The following is a 20,239-nucleotide window of genomic DNA, read 5'->3' on the forward strand; positions in this document are numbered from 1 at the left end:
TCCAGGTCCCTCTGAAAGACATCCCATCCCTCAGGTGTGTCAACCGCACCACTCAGCTTGGTGTCACCTGCAAATTCACTGAGGGTGCACTCGATCCCACTGTCTATGTCATTGTGAAGACATCAAACAGTACTGGTCCCAATATGGACCCCTGAGGGACACCACTTGTCACCGATCTCCATCTGGACATTGAGCCATTGACCACTACCCTCTGGATGCGACCAACCAACTACTCATCCACTTAACAGTGCACCCATCAAATCCATCTCTCTCCCATTTAGAGAGAAGGATGTTGTGGGGGACCATGTCAAAGGCCTTACAGAAGTCCAGATAGACGACATCTGTAGCTTTTCCCTTGTCCACTGATGTAGTCACTCCATCATAGAAGGCCACTAGGTTGGTCGGGCAAGACTTGCCCTTGGTAAAGCCATGCTGGCAGCCTTGAATCACCTCCCTGTCCTCCTCCGTGTGCTTCAGCATAGCTTCTAGGAAGATCTGTTCCATATTCTTCCCAGGCACAGAAGTGAGGCTGACAGGTCAGTAGTTCCCAGGGTCCTCCTTTCTACCCTTTTTAAAAATGGGTGCAATGTTTTGCTTTTTCCAGTCAGCAGGGACTTCACCTGACTGACATGACTCTTCAAATATCATGTAGGGTGGCTCAGCAAGTACATCAGCCAATTCCCTCAGGACTCTGGGATGCATCTCGTCAGGTCCCTTAGAACTGCACATATTCAGGTTCCTCATGTGGTCTTGAACCTGATCTTCTCTTACAGTGAGGGGGAATATGCTCCCCAGTCCCTGCCTTGTGGTCCATCCACTCAAGAGGTGTGGGAAGAGAGGTTGCCAGTGAAGACTGAGGCAAAAAAGTTGAGTACTTCAACCTTCTCCTCGTCTGTTGTTACCAGTTTGCCAGTCGTGTTCATCAAGGGGGTTACGCTTTCTTTGACCTTCCTTTTCTGACTGACATACCTGTAGAAGCCCTTCTTGTTATTCTTTGCATCCCTTGCCAAGTTCAGCTCCATCTGCGCTTTGTCCTAATATCTATAGTCCCACTTTAAAGCATCATTCATCCTCGTTGGAAAAGAGATGGCTAAAATATTTACTGACACTTTAGTAGTTTCAGAAGGAATAACTTAAAAATAAAATTGGCAAGATGAAATAGCATAAAACTGAAGGGTTAGTCAAGAATAATTTTGTTGGGTTTTTTTTTTCAGGAAAATTAACTTGATAATAATTTTTAAATTATATTCCAGCGGGCCTTTTCAATGGATGACCGCATCGCTTGGACACATATTACAATTCCTGAGTCTCTGAAACAAGGAAATGTGGAGGATGAATGGTATAGCCTGAGCGGAAGGCAGGGTGATGACAAGGAAGGAATGATTAATCTGGTTATGTCGTACACGGTAAGCTAAGTTTTGTATGTGAGGAGGAAGGGAGAGAAGTTTCTTGGGTAGTGGGAGGGAGATATTTTAGATTGAAGTAGAAGTAGTTCCATTGTACCTTACTAGGTGTTTGTATGTGTTAGCATTTAAAATAATTATACTTAACTTTGGGAATAGCAGTCAAAAATATTAGTTAAGGTAGTAAATACTTTTTGGTGAGGTGGATAAATGGATATTTATTCATCTCCTTTTGCTATTACAAAAATTCAGCTTATTTCTTTGCTAATAGAAGTATAAAAAAGAAATCCTGAGTCAAATGGTCCATTGTATTTTCTCATTTAATAATAATAACTAAAAAAAAAGCTTTGTGCAATCTAACAACTTATTTTTTTTTCCCTAAATCTTTAGAAATTCATGTCAATTTAAAAGCAAAAATAGTGGAAACTCTTAAGTGTCTTAGGTCTGTCTCAGATTGAATGCTTTTTCTGATAACTTTGTTCTTCTATTCTTGTTCATTTGGTGCTGCTAGTCATGAACTGCTGCCTTACACTGGTCCATTTAGCAACTCGTGGACTATTGTCATCTATCATCTTTAGTAACTGTTGGATAGCATGTGTAGCATGTGCAGCCCTGAATGCTTCCTACTACACTTGTACGTCATCAAATGTTCAAATTGCTGTTGAGTGCACAACTGGTAACAGATGTTCCCTGCTGTTTGAAATTCACATTTTCCCCACATCTGAACAGTTGTTCCATTACCCCTAGGAGAAATGAGTTTGTAATTAACCTTTAAAACTGTCTGCCCATGAATGTACTGTACATAGAATCTGACCTTTTAATATTTTCCAGGATCATACTGAAGAAGAATTGTGGTAGTAAAAGGGAATGGAGTTAAATTGATATTTTGTTTAAAGTACTGGTTTACCTCAAAAATAATTGATTTGAACTAAAATTTGCTTCTAAGGGCAGTATACTGCTTTTAATAAAATTCAGGTTTGCTCCAAGATTTTATTTATGATGAATATGTTGTATATTCATTTCACAAGAATAAGACACAAAAGCTGATTAAACCAGTATTTTGAAATCATTCACTTCAGTAACAAAATTCCAGTGTCAAATCTTATCAAACTGTTGCAAAAGGCTAGTTTGACATGGTGTGTTTATATTGATTTACAGACAAACTAATTATCATTTAAAAGGATTATAGTTCAGTTAGTTTGCCAGAGATTTTGTTTAATATAGATTAGCACTTAGTATAGTCATATTGTAATATTGAACATGGAACATGGATTTACAATGTGACGATTTGTTTGCAAATACTGTTTTGTTGGTTTAGTTGTTTTCTTTTTCTTGAGTTGTTCTAATCTGTGCTTTTTGTGTCAAGTCTTTGCCAGCTGCCATGATGATGCAGCCCCAGCCAGTGGTCCTGATGCCCACTGTATATCAGCAAGGAGTTGGATACGTGCCTATAGCAGGTATGTTTTCTCTTCTTGAAGACTCTTTCAGGTAAAGGGTTTTGCAGAAGTAACTACCAAATTTCTCCTCTTTTTCAGAATGTAAAGGAAGCTATAAATGACTTTTGTCCTTAACCATTTTTCCCATGATACATTTTTGGAAGGAAAAGAGAGAGAATTAAGTGTAGGTCTGCTTTCAGTCTTGTACCCTGTTTAAGGGACATGCGTGAGTTTGATTAAATGGATTAAAATGACTATCAGGTTGGAACAAGTAGCTTGAAGGCTTTTCTTCTTGGGTGTCTATTTTAGACTTAGGTCACTGAATAACTAACTATCTAGCAGGCTGCACTCTGGCATAATGTGTGCTTGTTTAAATGGTGGCAATCCATGTGTGAAAATGTTCAGGCTTCAGAAAGTGCACCAAATGACTTGTGCTGTTAGAACTGCAACTTACATGGCCCATAAAGGGGTTGACTCTTCTGTGGTCTTTGAAGACGCTTTGTTGAGAACCTGGTACACAGCATGTGAAGTGTGCAGCACAGCAAATGAAAAATGTTAGGGAGCTCTGAGATAGTTACGTAAATACATCAAGAAGAGCTAAAGCAAGTATTGTCAGTTCTCTTGGTCTGTGGAAAGTAAGTTTTGGACTTATATAGAAAGATGTGTTAACTTAGGTTTTGTAATTTTTCTGTCAAAGATGAAAAGTTTAAAGTATATATGGTTGGTAAGGGAATCTGGAGCCCAGGTTATTTTTTCGTCTCCCCTTCCAGTTGTGGGCAGTGACATTGGAAGAAACAGATGGACCCAGTCTATTAATACATGGCTCTGTAAATGGTGCCACCACCACAATTTGGGGTTTTTCCAATAATGGGATGGCCTAACACAGCACCAGGCTCGCTGGTGTCAGATGGGATTCTGACACCTTTCTTAAAGGGGGAAGAGGGTCTTTGCTCATGAGCTAATGGGGCTCATTGACGGAGCTTTAAACCAGACTTGAAGGGAGAGGGGGATGATATCAGGCTTGCCCTTGACAAGCTGTGGGATGACACGCCAAGGTTAGAGGGATGGGGTGCTAGTGAGGGCCCTCAGCCTGTTGCTCTGAGACATGCTGGCTACACTGGAGCACAGCTGAAGTCTTGTGGAATGAGCCAGGGGCTCCTGAGGTGATAGGAGCCAACAGGGAAACACCAGTGAAATATCTCAAAGGAATTAAGGGGTATTCCTCTAAGATGGTGGCACAGCCGACAACCCAGCTAAGTGCCTTGCACTAGTGCACACAGCATGGGCAGCAAACAGGAGCTGGAAGCCACTGTGCTGCTAGAAAGCTATGACCTACTTGCCGTTACTGAAATTTGGTGGGACGAATCCCATGACTGGAGTGTGGCTATCAATGGCTACAAGCTGTTCAGAAGGGACAGGTGAGGAAGGAGTGGCGGAGGGGTTGCCACCTACATCAAGAAAAGGATAGAGTGTGAAGAGCTGTCTCCGAACAATAGCCACAAGCAAGTTGAAAGCTTATTGGTAAGAATTAGAGACTGAGGCAACAAAAGGAACCTTGTGGTTGGGGTCTACTACAGGCCACCTGATCAAGGGGAGCCTATTGAGGAAGCCTTCAAACTCCAGCTACAGGAGGCATCGTGCTCACAGGCTCTCATCCTGCTGGGGGACTTCAACCACTCCGATGTCTGCTGGAAAAGTAGCATGGTGAGCTGTAGGCAATCCAGGAGACTCCTGGAGTGCATTGAGGGTAACTTCTTAAGCCAGGTAATAGACAGTCCTACCAGAGGGGATGCGTTACCGGACCTGTTGGTCACCAACACAAGTGAGCTAATTGGCAACATCAAGATTGGAGGCAGTCTGGGCTACAGTGATCATGCGTCGGTGGAGTTCGCAGTCCTGAAGGATATGGTCGGGCAAAGAGTGAAGTCAGGACCCTGAATTTTAGGAAAGCAAAGTTCCAGCTGTTCAAGGTCAATAGGACCCCCTGGAAAACTGCCCTCAGGGACAACGGAGCAGAACAGAGCTGGCAGATCTTTAAGGATGCTTTCCATAGAGCACAAGATATCTCGATCCCCAGGTGTAAGAAATCAGGCAAGGACAGCAAGAGAACAGCATGGATGAGTCAAGACCTGCTGGTCAAACTAAAGGGCAAGAAGGAAATGCAGAGGCAGTGGAAGCAGGGACAGGTATCAGGGGAAGAGTATAGAGATGCTACCTGCTTGTGTAGAGATGGGGTCAGGAAGGTCAAGATGTGGATGGAGCTGAACTTGGCAAGGGATGCAAAGAATAACAAGAAGGGCTTCTACAGGTATGTCAGTCAGAAAAGGAAGGTCAAAGAAAGCGTAACCCCCTTGATGAACACGACTGGCAAACTGGTAACAACAGACGAGGAGAAGGTTGAAGTACTCAACTTTTTTGCCTCAGTCTTCACTGGCAACCTCTCTTCCCACACCTCTTGAGTGGATGGACCACAAGGCAGGGACTGGGGAGCATATTCCCCCTCACTGTAAGAGAAGATCAGGTTCAAGACCACATGAGGAACCTGAATATGTGCAGTTCTAAGGGACCTGACGAGATGCATCCCAGAGTCCTGAGGGAATTGGCTGATGTACTTGCTGAGCCACCCTACATGATATTTGAAGAGTCATGTCAGTCAGGTGAAGTCCCTGCTGACTGGAAAAAGCAAAACATTGCACCCATTTTAAAAAGTGTAGAAAGGAGGACCCTGGGAACTACTGACCTGTCAGCCTCACTTCTGTGCCTGGGAAGAATATGGAACAGATCTTCCTAGAAGCTATGCTGAAGCACACGGAGGAGGACAGGGAGGTGATTCAAGGCTGCCAGCATGGCTTTACCAAGGGCAAGTCTTGCCCGACCAGCCTAGTGGCCTTCTATGATGGAGTGACTACATCAGTGGACAAGGGAAAAGCTACAGATGTCGTCTATCTGGACTTCTGTAAGGCCTTTGACACGGTCCCCCACAACATCCTTCTCTCTAAATGGGAGAGAGATGGATTTGATGGGTGCACTGTTAAGTGGATGAGTAGTTGGTTGGTCGCATCCAGAGGGTAGTGGTCAATGGCTCAATGTCCAGATGGAGATCGGTGACAAGTGGTGTCCCTCAGGGGTCCATATTGGGACCAGTACTGTTTGATGTCTTCACAATGACATAGACAGTGGGATCGAGTGCACCCTCAGTGAATTTGCAGGTGACACCAAGCTGAGTGGTGCGGTTGACACACCTGAGGGATGGGATGTCTTTCAGAGGGACCTGGACAAGCTCAAGAAGTGGGCCCATGTGAACCTCATGAGGTTCAACAAGGCCAAGTACAAGGTCCTGCACCTGTGTTGGGGCAACCCCCAATATCAATGCAGGCTGGGATGAAGGGATTCAGAGCAGCCCTGCAGAGAAGGTCTTGGGGGTAGTGATGGATGAGAACCTGGACATGAGCGGACAATGCACGCTCGCAGCCCAGAAGGCCAACCGTATCCTGTGCTGCATCAAAAGAAGTGTGGCCAGCAGGTCGAGGGAGGTGATTCTGCACTTCTACCCCCCTCTGGTGAGACCCCACCTGCAGTACTGCATCCAGCTCTGGAGTCCTCGGCACAGGAAAGACATGGACCTGTTGGGGTGGGTCCAGAGGAGGGCCACAAAAATGATCAGAGGCATGGAACACCTCTCCTATGAAGACAGGCTGAGAGAGTTGTGGTTGTTCAGCCTGGAGAAGAGAAGGCTCCGGGGAGACCTTATTGCAGACTTCCAGTACCTAAAGGGGGCTTATCAGAAAGAAGGGGACAGACTTTTTAGTAGCGTCTGTAGTGATGGGGCAAGGGGCAATGGTTTTAAACTAAACGAGGGTAGATTCAGACTAGATATAAGGAAGAAACTTTTTACAATGAGGGTAGCAAAACACTGGAAGAGGTTGCTCAGAGAGGTGGTAGATGTCCCATCCCTGGCAACATTCAAGGTCAGGTTGGTCTGGGCTCTGAGCAACCTGATCTAGTTGAAGATGTCCCTGCTCATTGCAGGGGGGTTTGACTAGATGACCTTTAATGGTCTCTTCCAACCCAAACTATTCTGATTCTGCTTGAATTTGCACTGCTTAAATAACTGATAAGTAAAGTTCAGTTTTTTTTTTTTGTGTTTCACATACAGCTCTTAAAAGCTCCGAGTTGTTGTATGGACATCTATTCAGTAATATGTGTACTTTTTAGGGAAAATAAGATATAAACTTACGTATTTTGGATTTCTTTCCATACAAGTGTATGAGTGATAGTGTGTGACATAACTGAAGTGCAAAGGGCTGACGCAGCAGGATATATATATTTTTTTTTTTTTTTTAAAGACTCAATTCCTGATTGAATTTAAAATTTCATTCTCTGTAAAAACAAACCTCCTCAACAGAAGACTGGGTATGTAACTTAATCATACCTCCTGTTTCTTTTTTATAGAGTTAACTTAGAGCAAAACATGGAAAAGTTTGGTTACATACTTCATTCCCCAATGAAAGCATGCAGTTTGCTTCATTTAAAGTGCTTCTATCTCTGTAGCTTAGTTCTCAGGATTAAGTCTTGCTTGCTTTGCCAATGAACTAGTTTCAACTTTTGTGTACATCTTGAAGTTTGATTCCATTGTGGTAAGCCAGACTTTCGTGTAGCTTTTCTGTGTTTTAATTAGATGCCGTATCTTTTTTGCTTGTAGGTTCATTATATCCGTATATACTGAAGCAGTTAGTGAACTTCAAACATAGTTATCTTGTGTATGGTTAAAAGAGAAACAGTAGGTGTGGTGGTATGTATAGGAATGTAATAAGGTGCTATAGAATTTCTTGAACAGATCAAAATGAGAATATTCATATTGCAAAATTACTGTGACAGACAGAGTACAAACACTAGAAATGAAAAAGAGACTAGTTTCAGGTATGATTGAAACTAGACCTAGAACTGAACAGATAAAACTGATACTAGACCTGCAAAGTTGAAAAACAAGTACAGAGGTGTATCTTGATGGTCAGGTCTTGGTGTTCTGTAATTTTGTGTTTATGTTGAGAATATTTTCAGTAGTACTTATTAAATTTACTTGGACAAGTGAAGAAATAACTAATATTTAGCAAGTGATAGTAATGCCTGACATTTTAGCATATAAGAATTTGCCTTTTTGTAACAATTTTTTTGATCTGTATGTTGAAGCATTGCCCTTCTGCAAAGATCCAGCGTGTTCGTTTTAATTACTGCTATGATAATCTTCTGTATGAAAAATTCTTCCTGATTTTATGACTATTCTATTTTTAAAGCATTGTGAAGTCCCACCGCTTGATTGGAACTTTTCTTTTGTTCTGGGAAAGCTTGAATGACTTTATAAATGCCAAACTTATTACAAGCCACCTTTGATCTATTTTTGATTTTTTTTTTAATATAACTATGCTTTGTGTTTGCTGTTCTAGAATTTCTGTGGGCACCATCAAAATTTCTCAAAGCACTGTGACTTTTAAAGCTTTTGCCTATTTTACTAATCAATGACCCAGTCATAATAATTAGATGGGTGGTTAGGATTGGGCTTTGAAAGTGACTTGACTTCAGAATACTTTTACTGTTTCATACATTTAATTGTATGGCTTAATAAAAGTAATTTCAAATTATAAGAGGAACCAGTAGTGCATCTTGGAAGACATGAAGCGTTGTCAGAATGTTTTCTGTATAGTGAACCAGATGCTCCTTCTGGATTCTGTAAGCTCTTTCAGGAAGGTGCATGCATGCAAACCACTGGCCTTCCCTGCCCAGCTGAATTGATTGTATCTTCTGGGGAAACTCTGGTGCACTTTTTTTGGAACACTGTACAGGGTTTTCTCTCTTTTTGAGACTGCTTCAAGAAGGGCAATGGTAGGACATCAGTATGCTCCACAGGAGTATGTTTACCTTCTTTCCATCTTCTTAGTTCAGTTTTTTACCTATCCAGTTAAATGAGTGTAGTCAATAAACAAATTCTATTTGTTTCCAAACAGTTTTAACAGTTATTTGTTATCTGTCCAAAATAACTGTGCTTTAAAGAGAGCTGGTGTTAAGTCAAAGTTAGCAGTGTCACAAAGGCCAAGCTGTTTTTTCTGTAACAGAAAATTTCTGTTCAAAACTTAGTATACGTAACTAACCTTCTAATTAAGGTCGAAGCCGCTAATTCCTGTCATGCTTATCTCAATTATACAAGCTGAAGTAAATCATAGTAGCAAGCAGTTAGTTGCTATTGTAAGCAGATAAAGCTTGAAATGTCAACACTGTAATGTTCTTTTCCCTGCTGTTGATGGTAGATGTCACAGAGCTGTGATAAGAGCCGAAATGGCCGTAGAATATTTTTGCACCATGTTAATTAATTTTAAAAATTAAAAACTTCCGACAGTAGCACTAGTTGCCATAGATGATGTATCTATGGATTGGTTTGGGAAAATTTGAACTTGTCAGTCCTATTGCTCTTCTAAAAGCTGAGTTTATCTGTGATCTCTTCCTGTTTCTTTTTCTAAACATTACTTAATTTAGGCTATAGAATATTGTGATATACTAGTTGCTTACAGTCCAAGCTGATCTTCTTGATAGTGTATCAAAGACAGTAAGCTAAAAAAAGTTAAGTAAGCTATATTTCTTATCAGCTAAGTATTCATGGGATAAATAGGAAATCTATTTGTACTTAACTTATAAACACCTGTGTAAAAAGTAGGTTAAAAACCCATGGGTTTCAGAGCCCTGTCAGAGTCTATGATATCCTTTTTCACTGAGGCAAAGTTGTGTGTATTATATGTACATGACTCCTTTAGGTGTCTGTATTGAGTTTCATGGGTTAGCTTGTGATGTTACTGGTATTTGCTCAGGAAACCATGGATGTATGTTGTTCTTTGTGGGCTATAAATTATAGTCCTTGCTGCAAACACCTGGTGGCTTATTTTGAAAACTTTTCCTCAAATTGTTACTTCTGTAAAAACAAAACATTTAGGAAACTTCTTCAGAGTGATGAAGAAAATTAGTTGGGAGACTGAATCCTAGCAGCATTTAATTTTCGATATTAGGTAGTTTAGGTCTTACCTAATTGCCTCAGTTTATCCAACTTTCACCTTTGGAAGGTAAATGATTCATTTCCTTTTAAAAATAGATTAATATTTCTTTCCCATGTCTTACTCCTTTCCCCTTGCCCCTTCATTTTCACTTATCTTTAGGGCTTGAGTACTTTGCTCTGGGTAAGTTTCCAAGCTCTTTTCTCACTCCCATCCTCATTGACTCAAGATCTCTGCATGAACTCATCTAAACAGCTTTATTTGTTACAGCAGACTGTATCACAAGGTATTGCCACTTGGATGTCGCAATAGAACAATTTAATGCATCACCTGGAAATTGTTAAAGCCCCTCTAACCTGTTGGAAAGTCTTTAAAAGCATCTGCTCAGCTTCAAGCTATAAATTAATTGGTCATAATGGTGTTGATGGATAATATGTGATGTTAATGTTCTTCTGAAACTGTTGTATGTCAGTGAGCTATTCTAGGTGATTATACTGGTTTCCTAGAAGAGAAGCTTTAATCTTGCAGTTGTTCTGCTGCTGCAAGATTTGGGGAGAAGCAGGTAATGCCATGACTTTTTGTAAACTTGAAAGTGAAGAACTCAGTTCTGCAATGACATTGAGAAGACAGCCTGCCAATTGCCTGCTGTTAATCTTGAAATAAGCCTTTTTTCAAAACGATAACACTTTTTTCATCAGTGTGTATCTTTCATGCACATCTGTTTCAGATCCATGTCAAGTTAAGCATCTGACTAGAACTATAAAGGCAAATTATGTTACAGGAATTCAGTTTTCCTTCAATTTAGACTTACCTTACTATGACACCTTTGATTTTGAATTGTGCAAAGATATTGTGACATCCTTAACTTTGATAAAAGCATTGGTCTTCAAACAAGTATGTTATGAAAATTCTAGAATTACTCCTTGTGAGAGAAAATGTCATTTCTTGATGCTCTGAATTTCAGAAAGGTGCTGTAAATAAAACTGATATGGTTGTCACAATGTATTTGTTTTGTTCAGAGCAGTGGAATTGTAGAATTTTTCTGTGGGTCCATATGCTTCACTCTTCTAGTATTTTGCAAAGAAGCAGCATTTCAAAAAATTGAGATGATAGCATGCATGTATTAGCACTGATTTTTTTTTTTTTTTTGTGAAGCAAATATCTTTAAGACTTATTTCTGTATTTTAAAACGTGATACTGATTTCTTCCTTTAAGTGAAAGAATTCGTGCTGAGAAGGTTCCTGAGTTTACTCTGAAAGGATCTATGCATTGGGACAGAATAATAATGAGTTAAGAAATTAAACGTAGGATACTTGACTGAACAAGAAAATAAAATAAAGTGTGTAATGCCTTGTGTGCAGTTGGAAAAAGTTTACCCAGTTAGTTCTGCTTTGATGCTTCCATTGCTGCTCGTGGCAATTAACTTGCTATTGTACGTGCTTGTTTCATGTGTTCGATGTCACTGCTTATGCCAGCATGTTTGCCATTGCGCTCTCACTGAATTGGAAAACAGTGCTCCTTTCTTCTGATTTATAACACTTACCTAATATCCAAGAGCAACATAGGAGTGTGCAGTTCCATCGATAGTGGATTCTGATGTGGTTTAGTTTCAATTTTCACCTGTTAGTGAAATGAGGTGCTTAATATGTAAAGCAGCTTTTTACTGAACATTGATAATTTTGAAGTTTATTATAGCTTTCTCTAATGGCTGTATATATATGTATTTTTGCTAAATTTTAGTGTGTAGTTCTTTAAGGTTATGCTTAAGTCTTGCTTACTATTTTGTAAATCAGAAAATATGGATGCTTCTAGCCTGAGCAAAAATGCCAAGGTACTCTTTAAATTGGTATTTGTATAGCTTGAATGTTGAGTTTCATGAAAAGTAAGCATTTATCATGGAGGTATTTGTTAAAAATCACTGTGATACTAACTTCCATTTGTATACAGTGTAGTTGTAGACAGCATAAACTAATTCTAGAACTGTAAGAGCTGAGAAGATGGATTTTGAAAATCATTATTGAAAAACAATACCATCAAGAAATGTCTTGTCTCTAAAATTGAATATTTAGATAGAAAATACTTCTTGAATACTGCCTGTGCAGATGTCTGGCTTCACAATTACTTTTTTTTGATGAAAGCAGTAAGAAAAACTGCGTGCTGGTTGTCTTTTTTTTTTTTTTTTTTTGACCTTGACAAGACACTGAAACTTCATTGGTAAGCTGTAGGATGCTGTGGTACTTGAGAGGTGAGCCTCATATTTCATTTGGATTAATATTTTTAAACTGACCTTTTGTATGGACAGTTCCTACACAAGTTAGGCTGATAGTTGGATAATTTTAGGGTGCTGATGACTTACTGAAGAATATTAGGAAGATTGTGTTAGAAGTAAAACATAACTCCTATTGCTGTGTTCTTTCAGATACTTTGCAACTTTATTTTTTGAGGCCACACATCTTTGTTTAGATTGTTTGTAGGAAGTGTAAGGAATGAGTTGAGGCTTGTTGAAGCTATAGAAGAGGCAGTCTGAAATTCTGCTGGACATGATTATCGGTAAAGTGTATTTGCAGTATTTAATGTGGACTGCACAGTGGTTTGCCTCCAGGGTGCTGCATGCACGGACTGATGTGCTGTATGTTCAAACACATAGTACCAGACAGAATTCCAGAGTCCATGGTCCAAATGGCATAAGAAGGTCTAGAGTGAAAGTGTAGGTTGTTGCAGAAGAGGTGATAGATACCCTTGGTAGTGGTGTGATGCAGATGGCTGGGCAGAGACATAGTTCCAGTGTGTAAGTTATAAATTTATGGTGAGAGGGATGTTTCTTGCCAGCATGAACCCTTTTGAACAGATGCAGCCTGTACATTAGACTTAAAGCACCTAGGTTCCTTTTTTGCTTCTAATAAAATTTAAGGGGAAAAAAAAGATTTAAAACTTTTTAAAACCAAAAGATGATTACAAGGGGAATTTTAAAATCAAAATTGGAGAACACTGATAAGTATGGAGGTGCTTACAATTCAGTAATGCATCCCTTCAGATAGGACAGAAGTCCAAGCTGAGGAAAGAAATAGCGAAGAGTACATTAGATAAAGTCATGGTTGCAATGCCCACAGTCAAACTATATGCAGTTACAGTATCTTGTCAGCCAGAGTTGACGTAAGGTAAGATGGGTTTAGCTGATACAACCTTGAATGTGAATTTTAATATAGTATTTTTAAAGCTGATAGAAAAAAGGTAATCACTGAAATGCTAAAATATTTGTACAAGTTAGAGCGAGTGCAGACATTCTGATGACATAGTTACAGGTTAAAGAAAATCTTGAAGAGACAAGGTAAGTATTGAAATTGCTCTTTGTTTTTTTGGGGGAGATGTTAAGTCTGAATAGTTGCATAATATGGTTGCAATACATTTGGTCACTGAAGTACTTTAGTCATTCTGCTGAGATCTGAGGCTGCAAAGAGGCACACTTGAAAATGATGTCAGTTGTAGATCTGCTTTATGTTGTTATGCTTTTTGAGCAGCTAGTCAGAATTCAATAGAGAAGCTGCTTTTGATCTACTCCTGAGTAGTACATGAAATGTGATTCAAAAAGTATCTTTATTTTGAAGTTGTATAATAGTGGTGATGCAAATAGTTCATCCTTTGTTTAACTTAAGGAGCAATAATTAAGGTCACAGAAAGAATGCTAAACAGGTGAACTAAAAACTATGGAAAAAAAGTTGTTAACTGCTCAAAATAAATGTATGCCAAATTACCAAAAAAAAACACTCTTGGAGAATCCTAAAAAATCTCTGTAGTAAAACAGTAAAGTAGGTTTCTGCCAAAAATTGGTAGGCCTGCCCAAATGAGGGGATGTGAGAGAGTTAAATTATATATTAAATCTAAATTGGTAATAAGGTTGGGTACCAACACTTTTGAAGACCACATGTGTAAGGAGTTGAGAACTATTTATTTTAGAGGCATAGAACCTGGAACTATTTAGGTAATTAAGTGACTGTAAAGATGTAACTATGTAAGGGAGTACAAAATAAAAAAACAGTTAGAACATGAGACCATAACAGGGGGAGGAAGAAAATGTTTGGGTTTGTCCTTCTTATGAAGGAATGTTGTTTGTTTTTTTTTTTTATGGAGAAGGAGCCTCAGATTAGAATTTTAGAGTTTAACGCTTAACTGTTAAGATGATCAGTAAGAAAATGAAGGTAAGATAACATTTTTTCCCAGTCTTGTATTTTGGATTTTTGTACCAAATGCAGTATGTAACCTATTGCTTAATTAGTCTTGCTTTCAGAGGACTGGAGGAGAGCAAACTGAATTTTTTTTTTAAAAGCAGTTCTGAAGTAACTTTTTCCTATTACATGAACTGATTAAAAGCTATAGAGATTAGAACAAGCTGAATTTAAAACAAAGAACTAACTAGGTAAACTTCAGGAGGAGGTGACATGGTTACGTAGAGAAGGCTCATGTCTTAGAAATTATAGGTGTATGAGTATGTGGGTAAGAATGATGTGGTCTGTGTATATCAGCTTGTAAGCTGCATTTTGAAAATGCTATTTGCTAAGGACTCTTCCTATCATGTGATATTCTGATACAATAAAGGTCCTCTTGTGGTATAATAGCTATTTTGAAAAGCTGATGAACAGATAAAAATAAGTGATGAGTCATCCCCTAATGGAGGGAGGTCTTTGGTGGGGTGCATCATATTTTTAAAAAACTAATCAAGAGAAGGGGATTAATAGACAATTTGTCAAAACAAAAAACTTTTTGCAATTTTCCGAGTCTCTGACTGCAGCACGTTGCAGAAGGATCTCATTACAGTAAATGGGAAATAAAATAGCATATTAAGGCTGGTGTTGAAGTATTCTGTGTAAAGAAAAATCTTAACTAATACATATTTGGTGATGATTTCTTGATTGGTCATTACTACACATAAATATCTTTAAATTGCTGTACACTATTTTAGAAAAATACCAAGTGAATAGTGTTTGAAACAGTGGATAAAATGTGTGAAGGCAAATAGAGAACAAATACAAAAACTTTATCTGCTGTATGAAGCGGTGCCATGTTTGTGTCTAGATGCAGGTAGTTCTCCTTGCCCTACCTTAGAAAGAATATAGCAGAACTGGAAAAGTAACACACAAAGGTGTGGGACTAAGATAATCAGGAGTCTGGAACTACTTAGAGAAGTGAAATATGCCATTTTCAGAAGTGATGATGAAAGACTCTAGATGTATACTATACCTGGTTTCAGTTTTATAAAAGCAAATGGAATTTTTTTTCAGCAATGGATCTATGCTTAATTAATGATAAAAGTTATTAAGTAATGAAAAGGGACTTTTGTTAAAAGGAATTACTAGACAGGAATTAGAAAACTCATTTTCTAAAACTGTCTTTATAAACTGACAGTGCTTTAATTTTACACAGACATAGAAGTAGTTAATGAAAAATGTCGAAGAACTTTGTCCTCTGACAGAGCAACAGGCACAAGGAGTATGTACTCCTATAGGCATAAGAGGAATTGCTCTTTTGCCACTTTGTGACTTTGCAGGCTGAACTGGATGGAACTTTAACCAGGGAAAAACTTATGCTTAACATTTGCTGGTGAGTGTGGTCCAGTCTCCTAGTGGACCTAAATACTTTGCTTTCCTGTGAATGCAATGGAGATTGCATTAATGGAATTTCTAAATATCACTTTTATATATTGCTGGTGTAAACCCATGTTTTTCATCACAACATAAATACACTAGGAACTAAAATATGATGGGAGCGAGGGGAAAATACCAACCACATCTTTCTGTGGTGTGCTTAGTGTTTGATGTGTAAACCTGGTTAATGCAAGCTGTACGTAATTTGAACTGTACCTGTTGCCATACTGTAGTTTACCACTTCTGGAACATAACTTGGGCAGAGAACCTGTTCCAGAAAAATGTATTCTGATTGTAACAGTCTAGGTATAATCTCTGTAATCTTTTTTTTTTTTTTTTTTCTGGAGTACATTTTTTTTTTAAAAAAAAAGCTAGAGTTGGTGGGTTGAGTCATGAGCCACTTTCTTCTTCAAAATCATTGATTTTTTTTATTTTTTTTTTTTTTTTCCCCCTGCACTCATGTATGTTTTGGGTTTTTTTTCTTCTGTGTTTTTTTTTTTGCCTGCAGGGATGCCTGCAGTCTGTAATCCGGGCATGGTACCAGTGGCAATACCACCTCCTGCCGTCAACCCTCAGCACCTGTGTAATGAAGAAGACCTGAAATCTATCCAGGACATGTTTCCCAACATGGACAGGGAAGTAATCCGCTCAGTGCTAGAAGCTCAGAGGGGGAACAAGGATGCGGCTATCAACTCCTTGCTTCAGATGGCTGAAGAATCATAGATCCACACTTCCTGCATAGTTCCTGCCCTTGATGCCACTTACTTTTACTTGCCAAGCCAGGGATTTAGCTAGAAGAAGAATTTCCCAACAGCTTTCTGTTAGCGCATCCTGTATGAAAGATTATACCCCTTTTGTCCTTGGACGTTTGGATCTTTTTCACTTTGTTTCTCAACCTGTACATACTCAGTTTAGCTTATGTCCTACAATATAGTATTGAAGCATCTTTACTATCAGCTATGCCCTCTGTGGCTGTATTCTGATGGGTGGGGAGTAATGCTGCTTTTTTTTCTTTCTCTCCCCTTTTCATAAACTTGTTCTAACAGAGTAACTCTATGCAGTACAGGATTGACTGCTGTTTGTTGGATTGAAAAAAAATTTTTTTCCAGGGAGGGTTTGCTCTTTAAAGATTTGATTTGTTGAAGTATTTAGGTTTCATCAAGCAGCCTATTTCTGACAGAAATTAAAAGAAAGACCCTTTTCTTGTCCTGTGGTGTTTAGTTATTGCTATAATATGTTAAACTGTTTCTGATTGAAGATTTTTAATTTAATAAGCTAAATGTCTTAGGTTGTGCTGTTGTTATTGTAATGAACATCTTCTATTCAATCTAATCATGGGGCACCAAAGCAATACATTATCTGGCATGCATTTGGGGCTGTATCCTCCCATATTACGGTATTGTTATGTATCTGTAAAATCTTAACAGGTAACTTTTAACTCATACAGTATGTATTGCTGTAGCAGAGAACAAGACGGAGCCCGAATGTACTCCCACAGTTAAATGCACTCTAACTACTACTTCTGCATTCCTGTTCCCTATTTCAAAGGGTAAGTGCAGAAGGAAAGATTTTTATACCTGGAAAATTACTGAAGCCGAAAACAATTATTTAAAGTGTTGTCTTACATTAAAAAAGCAGAAATCTATGATCTGGTTATAAGGCTTCTTTCTTTATACCTATATTCCAGCAAAATTGTTGTTTTATATTAGTGGAAAAACTATTGTATTTTTTCATGTAATCTGAAATCAGAAGCATGTAAAGTAGCTTCAGAATCTTTGAACGGCATTGTGAGTTGCTCAGTGACTTGTTAGACTACGGTTGCCGTAGTCAATTTATTCTTATTTCATCCAGATGGAAATAAATTCTTTGTGAGAGAAAATTTAACATATCTGAGTTATACTCTGATTGTCAGAGGAGGTTGGAGGTTGCTTGTATTTATTGTTAGTGTTATTTTTTCAGATAACAGTTCATTTTGGAGCTGCTGAATCTTACAGTATGCACCAGTTACATCTGTTGGATAAATTTCTGTGGTGTCTGTTTTTGTAGATGGTAAAGTAATGCACTTTAAATAGTATGTACCAGTTTATTTTTCCAGTGATGTGCAATGTTGCTGTTTTATCTTTTTAAAGTTTGATTTCAAATACTTTCTACAATAGCCATAGATCTTTATATTTTCAAGAGTTGGAATGAATGTACACTTGAAATCTAGGCTCTTGAGTGATTCAGGAGAACATTAAAGACAGATTTGGACTAGGGGAAAGGGGCATGTATTCTCTTCTTCCCCATACTTTGTTTCATGTCCCATGCTTAAAATACTTTCTTTTATTATCTGCTGAAAAGCTGATTTTATTTTCACACACACACATTCAAGAAGCCTTTAGGTAGCACTGGCAGTAGAGCATGAATATTTATTTTTTTATGATGAAAAGTAATACTGAAACTTTTAAAATACAGCACCAAAAATCATCCCAGTTTCTGACCTTTTAAAGCTGTCTTTTCACAATGTATGATTTTAAGTTTTGTTATGAATCCCTTACCATCTTAAATTTACTGTTGAAAGCATAAATGTCTCTATACATCCTCCAATTGAGTTTTCAATAATGAGATTCAAGGCTATAGTTTTCTGTGGGCTTTAGTTGTAGAATCACCACATTTTTATTTTCTAAAATAAAACAGGTGTTCTTCAAGAAGCTAGTCTTGCCCCTTCCCTACAATCATGGTAAATTTTGTGATTGAGTAGGTGTAGAGGCATTTGGTCTTTATAGTACAGTGATTTGTGACATTGTCCCCCGAAGGGTAAACCTTGGTAAGGATTTAATGCTTGGATATCTCCAGGAAGAGTCCCTTGCTCTAACTTTTACACAGATCGCATGAACTACTAGGGATGGAACAATTCAGGGAAAATGTATGCATTTAAATATTTGTATTAAAATTTTGGGATCCATAATACAGCTTTTTATAAAAGCAAGTGGTCATGTTTCAACTTAATGGCTGGTAAATTGTACTGCATCCTATCAAAGCTCAATGTCAAGCACAGAATAAGCACCTCTTAATCCTAACCACCAGGAGGAATAAGTGAGAATGTTTGGTTAGCCAGGTTTATTCATAAACTAGGCTCTGGGCCTCTGAGGGAGGCTCCTGTTCTAAGAAGTTGTTTTGTTCTAGGCAAATTTTACACAAAACAGGGTACATGTATGAGTTGAAGATGGAATATGTAGGAGCAGTGTGGCCAGTAGATGGATTTCGACATGTTACACTATACTTAAATATTGTTCTGGGAATCTTTTTGTCTTGATTTAATTAAGCATTATAGCTGAAACTCTTGTGTCAGGATGTGCTACTTTATCTTGTTAAAAAGAACAGAACACTGATCGTAAGCCTACTCAGCTTTTCAGCATACATATCCTCTCAATCCAACTGTTCATTGTCTTGGAGAGAGATTAAATGAATTGGAGAGAGATTAAAAAAGGCTGGGAGTATTTAGTTATTCTGGGGTCTGTGAGATTAAGGTATTGGAACTGACAGTCTGTTTCTTGATTTAAAAGAAATAAATTGTCATGCATTATGATTGTAGCTTTTGACAAAATGCTAATGGGATAATACTGTGTTTGATGCTGCTCTTCTGCTTAACAGCTTCAAGCAGCTTGGACCCAAAGCCAGCTGTGTAAGACTAGCACCTGCTAAAAGTTAGTGTTCTTAGTACTAGTTTGAGTCCTGCCAAGAGCCTAAACTTGCTAAAGGTAGGAACCTTTTTTGTCTAGCTATATCCTTGCTACTTTCTTCTCTTCTGCTCTTTGCATCCGCTCATGGTACTGAATGTTTTTTCCCTTACAAATGTTACTGCTTGTTTGGTTGATATGCAATACCGTACAGAGGATTTTTTTTGCTGTAATAATTCTGAAGACATTGTTTCTCTATATTGAGGTTTAGTGTCCAAATGTTTCTTGCACTCTAAAGTACATTAACTTTTTCATTCTAATTTAATAAATGTATCATATAAATGAAAGTGTATTATGTCTCTGTTGGAGAGCACCACAATTTGAGTCTTTGTCTATAGACTGGTCTAGAATTCAAGTATCAGTTACTGTCTTTTAGTCAGTCTTGTGCATTAGTTAACAAGTTACACTGATTCTTAATGTGATCCATCTGGTGAGACTAGTACAGTAAATGCTCAAAAGTATTTTAAGAATTCATCTCCAGGTAGATGCCTTTTTCTAACTCTTCTAGGTGCTGCTTTCTCAAGAAAATGTTACAGTATTTCAGATCTAGAGGATAGACTGAGGCAGTAGTGAGGTTGCATTGTTCAAAGGACAATGCTGGAGGGCAAGGGAGGAGGGAAGAACAGTGTGTGGGTAGGAGGAAATGCTCTGCAGCGTGGAGGGATTGAGAACTCTCCAGATGAGAGTGGTGTCCAAGTGAAGAGTTATGAAATAGACCTTGTTATGTTCTATTTTAGCTACAATAAGAGCTGGCTTTATCTGCTAATACATAATTAATAAATTTTAAAGATCTGGTTTACACAGCATCTCTTTAATTCTATGATTGACTGCAAAGTTGTCTGAGGTCCTCTTTCTCATTTAACAGCATTGCTATGCTCAGTGATTATTAATCAACTGCTAGTCTGTAGTATTAGTGTGTTATCAAGCTAACATTTTGGGTTTTACTGTCCAGTTCATAGTGTGTTTTTTTTATCGGGAGTTAATTTTTTTTAACAAATGATAGCT

At 38.3% G+C, this 20,239-nt stretch overlaps 1 protein-coding gene across 1 annotated transcript in view; it reads left to right on the forward strand.

The window, feature by feature from the left end:
• The window catches only part of TOLLIP (toll interacting protein), a 35,241-nt gene extending 15,720 nt beyond the window's left edge, over nt 1–19,521 (forward strand). The window contains exons 4-6 of the mRNA XM_068399872.1: nt 1,254–1,406; nt 2,770–2,860; nt 16,024–19,521. Coding sequence (XP_068255973.1) covers nt 1,254–1,406; nt 2,770–2,860; nt 16,024–16,238 — 459 coding nt within the window. The 3' untranslated portion in view covers nt 16,239–19,521. The remainder of the gene's footprint in view (nt 1–1,253; nt 1,407–2,769; nt 2,861–16,023) is intronic.
• Nucleotides 19,522–20,239: the final 718 nt, after the last annotated feature.

The sequence above is a fragment of the Nyctibius grandis genome, chromosome 4 (genome assembly GCF_013368605.1).
Source record: "Nyctibius grandis isolate bNycGra1 chromosome 4, bNycGra1.pri, whole genome shotgun sequence".
Lineage (NCBI taxonomy): Eukaryota > Metazoa > Chordata > Aves > Nyctibiiformes > Nyctibiidae > Nyctibius > Nyctibius grandis.